The sequence below is a fragment of the Rhyacophila brunnea genome, unplaced genomic scaffold, assembly GCF_057557595.1.
Source record: "Rhyacophila brunnea isolate RB1 unplaced genomic scaffold, BYU_Rbru_1.0 scaffold_1, whole genome shotgun sequence".
In the NCBI taxonomy this organism is placed as follows: domain Eukaryota; kingdom Metazoa; phylum Arthropoda; class Insecta; order Trichoptera; family Rhyacophilidae; genus Rhyacophila; species Rhyacophila brunnea.
Window position 1 is genome coordinate 60571443 of NW_028232751.1, and position 11959 is coordinate 60583401.

At 33.5% G+C, this 11959-nt stretch overlaps 1 protein-coding gene across 2 annotated transcripts in view; it reads left to right on the forward strand.

Annotated features, from left to right (window-relative positions):
- Nucleotides 1-10846, forward strand: part of LanA (laminin subunit alpha) — a 133823-nt gene extending 122977 nt beyond the window's left edge. Inside the window, exons 52-57 of one of the 2 annotated variants that reach the window (XM_085947598.1) lie at nucleotides 1121-1327; nucleotides 4326-4495; nucleotides 5227-5472; nucleotides 6552-6701; nucleotides 7446-7677; nucleotides 9657-10846. In XM_085947598.1, the coding sequence (XP_085803724.1) occupies nucleotides 1121-1327; nucleotides 4326-4495; nucleotides 5227-5472; nucleotides 6552-6701; nucleotides 7446-7677; nucleotides 9657-9928 (1277 nt within the window). In that variant the 3' untranslated portion in view covers nucleotides 9929-10846. The remainder of the gene's footprint in view (nucleotides 1-1120; nucleotides 1328-4325; nucleotides 4496-5226; nucleotides 5473-6551; nucleotides 6702-7445; nucleotides 7678-9656) is intronic. The other variant, XM_085947607.1, reaches the window with a different exon arrangement.
- The last annotated feature ends 1113 nt before the right edge of the window (nucleotides 10847-11959 follow it).

The window sequence follows — 11959 nt, forward strand, 5'->3', positions numbered from 1 at the left end:
CTGTAAATACGATGTCATAGCTGTCATATAATATGTATGTATAATATGTTGGAATGGCATAGATATGATCATAGACACTAAAACGCTCTTAGCATATTATATGTGCCGGATCGTCATTGTGTATAATTTCACCATAAGGTTTAGGGATTGCATTACTGAATGAAAATATCAATACCGGTATTTCAGTACTTATTATTGAATACCGGTATTCGTTGAAATATAAAAAAAAAACAGTAAATATAGCTATTAAAATTTCTTTAAATAGCAAAAGCCTACCTACCTACATTTATTATGTTGACATTTAAAAATATGTATTGATTATACCTAATATTGTAGAACTGGTGATTTTCACAAATAATATCAATAATTGATAATTTTAACTAAAGCCCTCTAAAAGGCTAAGTGCAAATAAGTGTGGGTGCAGGAAAAGCGCCTTCAACGCTTGCACAGTCATATCAATAATAATTGTATTATAGAATAATTGAAAATTTGTCACGGATGTTTTCTATTTCGAAATAATATTATGTTAATTTATCCGGACAATTTTATAAATAAGTATATTTGATGGATTTTGTTTTGTTGTTATTTCATCTCTGTTGGATTCAGTCAATATATTTTCATTTTAGATGCACATAACTTGTGCACTCAATACAGTACAAAGTAATGAAAAATAACATTAAATTCATTTTCAAAACGTAAACGAGTGTGGTTTCTTAATACCGAAAATTTAGGTATTTTGGATTTTTAAAACCGGTATTTCAGTAATAATAAACACTGGAATACCGGTTTTCCAATCCCTAATTAGGTTAGGTTAAGTATTCATTCTTGAATTCATGAATTTTGCCAAAATCAGCTATGAAAATTGAATTAATGTTCATATTGAATCTAATAAATAGTATAGTATACGGTCATCTCCTTCCGATAAGAAAGCTCATGGCAAACTGTGCCACGGTTAAATGTTTTACCTAGAATTTACATGTAACCCAATAACTCTTGCTGATGTACTTTTGGGACACTGAAAATGCATTTTAAATAATAAATCCAATAAACAATTTATTATCATCAAAATGTCCCATTAATATTCTCGACATAAAAATTAATATAAACATATGTTTTTTAGTACGAGATCCTGGCATATATACCAATAATAATATTCCAGTGGTTATTAAACCACCTGCGCCGGCACCTACGCCAGCACCTACGTCATCGATTAATGTTACAGAACCTAAACCGCCAAAAAGACCGGCCCCCATATCTCCAAATGGATGCGTACTCGGTCTTAATCCACTCATGGATAGCGATGATCCATCTGCAGCGTATCGCTTTGGTAAGTGAAAGACTTTTAATACAATCGTCATCATAATATTATGTACCATAATTTTAGCACAATCAACTAACTTAACTACCACAAATCAAAATTTGTCAAACAAAACTAACTTTACTGCGTATGGTACAGCAATTTCACCGATAGTGTGAACCTGGATGATATGTAATAAAAACAAGAATGAAAAACAAAAACACCTATTCTGTTGCCAGCCAAGCGTGTTACCAAATGCACCGTTGAGTACACATCACTACTTGGTAAGATGGATAAAAGTATATGAGGTGGCTTGCTTTGATTTTGAGTTTGACTCTCATGAAAATCTTGACAATAACAACTGAAATCGCTGGTTATCACTCAAATTAAATATTATATAAATTATTCATCCGAAACAAGCCATAATTTTTGTCTTTACATACTAGGGTTGTCCGTAAAATAAGGTCTCCAATTTTTTTTCACAAAGAAAAACACATTTATTTGCATTTAATTAATTATACATTGGAAAGCCTGGACTGTTTACATAATCCCCGTTGCAATTATTGATGCATTTTTGCATGCGGTGTAGCATTTTTTGTATACCCGTGTCATAGAACTCTCCCGCCGTGGCGTGCAGGTAGTGTACAACTTCTTCTTTCAACTCCTCGTTGGTCCTGAAATTTGTCCCACCCAGGTGTGACTTCAACACAGGAAAGAGATGATAAGCACTTGGTACTATGTCTTGGCTATAGGGGAGGTGTGTGACTTTATACCATCCAAATTGGTTGATGAGGTCGGTTGTTGCACTTCAATTCGTTGCCGTTGGTGATCTTCGGTGAGCATTTTGGGGACCCACCTTGCACACACCTAGTGATAATGCAAATGTTCTTTCAAAATCTCGTCAATAGTAGTCTTACTGCCATCAGAGATCAATTTGCACAGCTTCCGAATCGTCACCCGTCGATCTTCAAGCATTACCCTCTCCACTTTTGCAATCGTTTCGTCCAAAACCGATGGCCGTCCGGCACGCTGTTCATCATGTACATCCGTTTTTAAACTCTCTGCACCATTTTTGCACATTTTTGATGTCCATACACTTCACATAACTGTCAATAAATTTATATAGGCGTAGTGTCCTTAGCACACAAAAATCGAATAACAGAACGTAACTCACACCTGGCGGTAGCAGCGAGTGGAAGCTCAATCGCGAACGGCTACCAAACCAAGACTAAGCATCGTAGACAGCTCGGAGTGGTAGGGATTTGTAGGCAGGGAACCAAGATACACGCCATTGTTGCCGGATCTTGCGTTAAAGCTTTCCTTGCGACTCCAGCGCCTTGGAGATCTTATTGTACGGACAACCCTCGTATTATACAAATATGTCATTAGGCTATGTAACTGATGAGTAACTTTGTGAGTTTTCTGGAACCCTGGTGGAACTGAAGCTGCTGGGTTGGTTTACAGTGATAACGAGAATTCCATATACAGTTGTCATAATAATATATTGATGATGACAATGTTGAATATTATAAAAATTGAAAGCAAAACGAATGGTTTCCCTTCTGTCACATGTGCTTGCAACATATTCATTTTCGTTGAAAGAATTTTTCAGCTAAAAATGAGTATTTAAGAAACATTTTTTTTTGTATTCATCATGTAATAATAATGTCACACCTAAAAACCTTTTTGTGTTTTGTGTCTCAAGTAGGTTAATATCATTAGATACGTAGGTAGATATTTCAAATCAACCCAACAATGTAGGAAAACATACGAACCGAATAACACTAACGTTTCTAAACAGCTGCTATTCTGATGATGTTGTATTGTAATTCAACCATTCCTGAAGGTCCAGCCATGATTTATTCTTGTGCGTTAACTTCCCACATAGTTGAGCAATGATGAGCCGTAAGAAAATAATAAAATTACGTATCTTCCTAAATATGTAAGCACTATAACGTAATATTATACATAATGTGATATTATGCACACTAAATGCAATACTCGTGCCATAGTAAAGGTTTGAGAAGTGTTAAATGCAAATTAATTATATTAAAACTTTGATGCATTTTTAATCAAATGTAAATGATTTCTACGGTTAATAATAACCTAGGTCAGGGGTCGGCATAAGCGGCTCTTTATATAGACGTATGTGGCTCTTTAGACATAAACTCCAATTTCACCTCATCTCAAGCAGACTTATGAGTTTATGAGATAGAGAAAAATGAAGAACAGTTTAGGTGAACGTTTTCACCAGTTCAGAGCAAATAAGACTGCACTAGCTTTTATTGTATGTTCTCTCAAAATAAATATCAATGAACTTAACTTGACATCATTCGACACAGTGTTGCTGGTTCACTCCAGATGCAGTTAATAGATTTAAAAAGCAAGGAACTGTGTAGAAACAAATTCACAGATCTGACCAGCCACTTGGAATAACTCGAAAAAGAGAAATCCAATTTGTTTTCTCACCATAAGTAGACAGCTATAAAACAACTGCCTAAAATAGAAACAATAATATTTGATACGTGGAATAGTTTGCCTGAAACATATGAAGCGTTAAAAAAACTAGCTTTCTATATTCTCACAATCTTTGGTCCTACAATATAATATATTATGTACGCATATTATGTGAACAAAGATTCTCATCTATGAACCAATTAAAAAATAAACTTAGAAGCAGAATAACGGATGAAAATTTACAATCATATTGTATTCAATTAAACATAAGTAGCTAATTGGCAGATATAGTAAAGTTATCAAAAGCGATGCATGGACGTCGTTATATAAAAAAATCCAGACCATCTCAATTCAATCAACGGATGCATGATCACAATGATAGATTCGTATGGTTGAATAAATAGATTTCCATTATAATATATTTAGAATACCTAGCAAATTGGAAACTAGCGGAGGTGGAGACAGTTATTGGATTACGCTAGGTTCACGCTTCTGTTGATGATTCTAATATATTGTCTGTTATAACTGATGTGTCTTTGAAAGTGTAAAATAAAGATTTGATATTTTTCAGGTACGAAAAATAACAGCAGGATTGAATTCGACAGGCTGCCTGGCAGATTCTCGAATAATTACGATATTTCAGTGGAATTCCACACCAACGACGGATTTGGTGGGCTAATTTTCTACGCCGCAAGTCCTTCTCATAATGAATTCGTGGCACTATATATGAAAGAGGGCAAGGTATGTACCTAACCTATCATGGGATGTATTAAGTTACATTACGGGAGATTAGGTTTCGAATCAAGACGCAGGCAATATTTACAATATTACAATTTTTATTATCCTAATAGTGACTTGACATTATTTATATAATAGCGTTTGTACCCAGCTTGTGCCAAACTTTTACGTATGCAGTTCCCCGTATTACACTACACCGTGAAATGTTGTATCGGAAATATATGGCCGTATATTAAAGACCGTCTAATGTCTTTCGGTCGTATAGTACTGACATAAAATTCATGTCTAAATAAAACAAGGTTCTTATCAGTTTACACTTTAAAGTACACCAGCAGCAAACAAATTTTGAAAATAGCCAATATACTGGATTATTTGTTAGGTTCTGTTAGGTTTTCATTCTTGAATTAATGAATTTTTCCAAAATCAGCTATGAAAATTGAATTAATGTTCATATTGAATCTAATAAAATTGGAGACCGTATAGTATTCGGTCATCTCTTTCCGATAGAAAGCTCACGGCGAACTGTTCTACGGTAAAATGTTTTACGTACAATTTATATGTAACCGCTTCACTTAGAAGTTTTCCTAGGTGTTTTTATTATTCCATGTTACATTACGAGAAACAAAATAAAGAAAATTTTGTTGTTAGTTCTCTTGTCCAAAGTGTCTTTTATAGGTTTTGTTTGTGGTTTTGCTTGTAGATTTAAGCAATTAATTTAAATTTTTTTGTTACAGATTCACTATGCATTTAATGAGGGGTCTAATGTGACTCGTTTGATGTCACAAAAGACATTCAACGATGGAAATTGGCATAGGGTTCTTTTCAGTAGAAAAAACGAGGCTGGAAAGTTGACAGTTGATGATGTCGTCGTAGCAGATGGTGAACTAAAGACAAACCCGAACTTGAACTTGAAGATTGAAAGTCCATATTTCTACGGCGGCATCCCTATTGCTTCTAATGATATTAAAACTAATTTGGAGGTAAAGAGCTTAATGAACATAATTAAAAAATTAATTTTTTAAACTTGTGAAGAATATGGTTCTAAGAGCTGAATGGTTTATTATGTTCTTGATTTCTCGTAAGATTTAATGTCTTATTTAATAAAAATTTTCATTTAGGGTTAATAAACCATTTTTATAGACTATATCTTATAAAATCTGCAATCAAAAAATTTATAACTGGCTGGTCAGCAATATAATTAAATAAAATATCTCTCAAATCTCACATTATTCATTGTAATTAGCTGAGAGAGAACTATGTCGAGAAACAAAAAACCAATCTCGAATTCTTGATACTTCAAATTTAATATAAGAGAATTGAAAAGGTCGAGAATTCGCAATGTCTAGTTGCCACTACATTATATTACACCATTTTATTTAAACACAAAAATGTTCAAAATTACATACATATATATATCTTAAAATTCTCAATAATCACACCAGTGAGACTTAAATTGGCCACACATTTTAAAATTGTTATATTATCATTTCCTCCTCTTTTAACTGATTTATGGGTTGTTGCTTTTTCCACGTACAATGGCGATTGGAGATAACCAAGCTGACTCCTGACTACTACACCAGTCAATTTTTGACAGGCCATGGTGGGTTTGCTGCGAAGCTCTTTGAGCTTGGACTTAATACCCGACGGACATGTCCATGCGGCGGAGAAAAACAGAATGCAAACCACATCCTCTGGGAATGTCAGAGAATTTGCTCTGAAAGGGAAGAGATGCTCAAGTTGGTCGCCACAAAGGCCAATTTTATTGCTTTTATAAAATGTGCGGTGTCTTACTGCGAGCGTGAAGATCTCTTTTCATAAATTTTACTGCCCGTATTGATTAGCTTCGTTTTTTGTTATATTATTAAATTCATTTACTTTTGTGTATTCTCCTGCTCCTGAGACATTCCCAGGCGTAAACAACTGCTGATGCCTCATATCTAAATGTAGGGCCTCGTGATACGCTCAATTAAGACCGAGTGTGGTGCGGGGCGGGTTGGTTTGGAGGGTCCATGTTTGTGTTGTCCAATGGCCATTAATCCTGTTTTTATATTGATTTTAGGACACTTATTCACCTTTCAAAGGATGCCTAAGAGGCATTCTGATGAATGGTCAAGTAGTTGCCAACTACAAGGCCAAAATAAATGCTTTTTCATGTAGCGAAGAAAATGAAGAAAAAGGAGTTTTCTTCAGAGGTGCCGGTTTCATGAGGGTATGGTCATTTAATTTCTATTTTATCTGTCTTTCCATTGGTTTATATCATTATCACTTATAATATTAAAATAATATTAAAATTAATAGTAAAACATATAAATACGAGTAAGTTAAATTTATGTATTATTTTTTATATCATTATCACTGCCAGCCAATTTTTTGAGTAAAATAAATCCCTTAAAAAATATGAAATAGGAACGGAATGCTAAATATTTGTGAAAATTTACCAAATCAATATGTTTCTCGAGTTTATCGTGAATATTTTCACACTAAAATGATAAATGTTGTTTAGAAAATATACACAAACAGTTAATGACGTTTATAAGAACCCGCGAGCTAACTCGTCCGTGGCCTGACGCGACATACATGCTTTGGCGAGTTAACTCGTCCATGGCACAGATCAGGTTTTAAGGGGGTTCCTCTCATCTTTTCATCATCTTATTGAAAATGTATAATATCTTCCAAGCATGAATAAAGCGAACCGATACTAATTAGCAATTTTTTCCATGACCTTATAAATTAGTGGTTTCTAAAGTTTTTAAATGTTCTAAATTAATTTCTAACTTATTTTAAAAATATTCTGCATATTTTTATTATTTAAAATTTATAAACAACGTAAATTTTCAGTTTAGCCAATAATATCTTTAATAATTATTTAATATTAGTTTTTTTAGGCGTTATGTTTGTTATGATCTGAAAAATTGTTGGAATTGTTGTGCTAATAATGCTATTTATTTTTCAGTTAATGCCTTCTTTCAATGTTGGTACTGAGGTCGAAATATATTTTGAAATCAAGTCTCGTGACTCTACTGGTCTCCTGCTCGCCGTGTACGGAAGGAAAGATTACCTGGTTTTAGAGCTCGTCAACAACACAGTTGTCCTGAGAGTAGACAATGGTAAAGGATCATTTGTCACCTATTACAAACTGAGCCACCCGAACCTGCTCTGTGATGGCAATTGGCACTCGATACAGGGTAAGTTCCTTTTAGTATTCCATTTTCAGATATTCAAGATATCTTTATTCAATTGACACTTCTAATAAAGTTAATATTACTAACTAAAGTTTGCCTTTTAAATGCCATTTAACTGGAACTTTTTCTGTTCTGAACTGAAAGTTTGGTACTGTTCGGTTATACGGAATACAGTGGAAAACATATTTTGAAAATACCCGATATACTGGATTATTTGTTAGGTTAGGTTGGGTTAGGTTAGCTTAAACTAACAAATAATCCAGTTTATCGGTTATTTTCAAAATGCGTTTTCCGCTGTATTCCGTATAACCGAACAGTACCGAAAGTTTTTGTTAATTGTAACGTTATTTGAGTTATTTATTTTGATGGCTGTTTCGGCGATCTTCAGGACGAGAATAATATAATTAATTTTCAAAACCTAGGACTGAGTGCTATAACATGTTTTTATGTTATAATGATTATTGATAATATAATAATACACAAACAAAGAACAGCGGTACACACCGTGGAAATAAAATATCATTTTTGCTAAAATATGAGATAACTTTTACTCCGGAGTCATAGAATTTGTATCTTAATGATATATACAAACTTCACACTACAGTGGCGAGGGGTGGAGGTATGCTGTTAAGATTCGACATAAATAGTAAACATTAAACTTTGTCAATCATACTTGACATAACACTTATGATGGCCGCGTGGCTTAAGCGCCGGCCTATAGTGTCGAGGGACCCAGGTTCGAATCCTGGGTCTGGCAAGTACACATATTGTTTTTTAATTTGTGTATGAGTCAGAGTATGGACCTAATAGGTTGAGCAAGTGGCTGACATCCATTTTCTCGTAAAAATAAATTCTGTGAATACAAACCTCCACTCTGTGGAGGCCAATGACATTATTAATGGACAACGCACTCAATACAGTAGCTAGCAATTAAATTCACGCACAGCGACATTCGCAAATGTATAGGTAGACGTCACGCAATTTCCATTATGCGATATCACGCATCGGGAATTTATAGCAATATCACCTTTATTGTAATGGCGTTAGAATAGTGTTTCTAGTGTCAATGTTCATTTGAGCGAACCCGTTCGAACCGCACCGTTTGGCAGACCCGACTAAAAGCATCGGGAATTTATAGCAATATCACCTTTATTGTAATGGCGTTAGAACAGATTATGCCATTCGGCAGACCCGACAAAACAGTGAGTGTCATTTTTATTCCCAGATGATTCGTCCATATTAATGTCATTGGTGGAGGCCCATATTATGATCCTATTAGGATCGGACATGGTCAGAAGAAGTCATACTTATGCGTTTAAATTGGACTAAGAATACAAATTGCGGGTGGTACTGGTTAATTTTTAAATTCAATTATACCCTGCCTACCCTAAACTGTAATAGTTTAGGTATACTATGGGCGATCCGACAAAAATAGTACACACATTTTCAGTCATACTCAATTGTTTTCGTTGAATTAAGAATAAATATTATAGATGGTGTTAGTTAGTTTTTTTAAATTCATGAAGCCCTGCCTAAACCAAACCATAATCGATAAAATAAAACAAAATATTCTTCTATCTATAAAATATCTATAGTTATGTATGGTTTGATGGCATAATTTTAGATATTTTTTAGATAAAGAAATATCTTTTGGCTGTATGTGTTGGATTAGGCAGGGTTTAATTGAATTTAAAAAACTAACTGTTGTACACATTGTAGTGTTAGTTCAATGAACAGATACGTTTGACTGACAAAATTTAGTGTGCACTATTAATGTCAGATCTTAACAGCCTACCTCTACCCTTCGCCACTGTCACACTATTACTTTCCGGCATCTGAACATATGGTCACGCCATTTCTCTTCGTCAATCACCACGTCCCGCGCTTCCCACCATGTTAGACCTGTAGCATGTAGATCTCTTTTTCAACACGACAAGGGTGATGGAGGGTCCAATAAATTAAATATTTTTTCCCTCTTGCAGCTTTGAAATCACAAAATGTCGTAACGTTAGCTGTGGACGGTCACTTTGGAGATCCGAAGATCGGCCATCCGACGCCTTCAACTGACACAACATCTCCAATCTTCATCGGTGGTCATCCCAAGCTGTTGTTGAACAAGGCTGCAAAAGGGTCCAAGGCCAAGAAAGGTTTTAATGGCTGCCTCAGGAGTATTAAGATCAATAAGCGCGATATCAAAATACCCTTGGAATCTTCTCAGGGAGATGTTCTCATTGGAATGTGCCCAACTAACTGAACCAATTTTGCTATCTACTTTTAAATCAATTCACCATTACAAGATCTTTAACTCTATTAATAATCCTTTTCATAATAAGGATTTTACAACCATTCATAATTATATAGTTCCCGAAATACTTACCGATGTTTGTTTTTTTCTAAAATTATTAACCACTTCACCGCGGAGCATTTAATTACCACATTTAAATAACATGCTAATTATATCTAATGGCCCCCTAATGAGGACACAACAGCTGTACCGTCCGCGCTGTAAGGATTAAAAATCAAATGCCATAGACTTTTAAAAACGCTTCCATCTTGAATATTTTATTTAATAGACGCATAATTTAAAAAAAAAACAACTTTTTCACTATACAATAAATAAGTATCATTTAAATGTGAATTCAATTCCCAGCCACCTACAATTAAAATGGTTATTCTAGGATCTTATAATGATGTCCTGATTATCAGCGTTTCCCAAAATTTATGGTCACGGACTGAGGTTTTTTTCGTACCTTTAAGTGCCTATACATCTTGATTATTAGATTTTTTAGTTAGTCATAATTCCTGGGTTTTCAATTTTAATAAGTCATAATTTCTTTGTGGACAAAGGCATTATTATAATCATCTTGTACTAAAGTCAAAGATAAATTAAAATTTATATAAATGTTTCGAGAGATCAGATTTACATTTATTTTATGTAATTATGCAGAAGATTATTATTATGATTTGCTGACTGAAACTGATAACTGAACTGTGAAGTCTAAATATGGGAAACTGCTTTATACATTAGATAATACTATACATTATTACAACTTCTATTATACTTTGATATATATTTTAATGATGATTTTAACATGTGTTTTTTTACTTCACAATCAATTTTAAATGTAATAATTTTTTAGATTCATAAATAAATTTTCATCTTTTAACAGCATTTCAAATTGTTTTATTATTACATATTGTCTCCTGAATGTATCACTATCTTAAGTCAATTTAACATTTTTTGAAAATGTATTTTTTTATTTATTGACTATTAGTTTCCTTTGAAACATAGTATAATTTATATAAGTCATTAACAAATTACATATTAAAATATCGACATTATATTTAATATCTTCTTCACCATGAAACCACGTACTTAAATAAAACAATGTATGAAAATCAATCAAATATAATGTGATTTAAGATAGTTCTGCAACAATTTCCTCACTATAAACTACTTACGATATTATTTAATATGTTAATTTTGAACATGTAAATAATATGCTTTAATATGAAATTCTAAAATTGACGAAAGATAATGAAGTTACCTTTATACAAGATTTCAACGCAAAGATTGGTAAAGGTAAAAGTGGAGAGTTAGTAGGAGAATTTGGTCTAAGACAAAGAAATGATCGAGGAGAAAGATTACTACAATTTTGCCAAGAACAGAGTATGGTTGTTTGTAACACATTATTCAAACTTCCAGCAAAACGATTGTATACCTGGAAATCCCCACAAGATGATGACAATAACATTGTAAGAAATCAAATAGACTATAATTATATTAATTCGCAATTGTTACAGAAATAGCCTAACACCTACTAAAACTTATCCAGGAACTAACATCTCATCTGACCACAATCCTGTTGTAGCTACAGTAAAAATTAGATTAAAAAGATTACTGAGGGAACCACGCGCAACCCAACGTGTTGACATTAATCAACTGAAAGATCCCGAAGTCAAACAACAAGTGAAAAGTGCACTGAACACAGAAATAGAACAAATAAAAACTTCAGTCATTACATCCTCTGACATAACAGACAAATGGGACAGGATAAAAGACGTGTTATCTTCCATATCTAATAATCAATTAGAATATAAAAGAACAGCTGAGAGGCAAAAATGGATGACAGATGAGATTCTGTCTTTAATGGACGAAAGAAGAAAATGGAAAAATAAAAATGAAACTCAATATAGGAGAATTCATTTGTACCATAAAAAGAAAAATACGTACAGCTAAAGAAGAATGGATGTCCGACCAATGCAATGACATATTAAATGGACA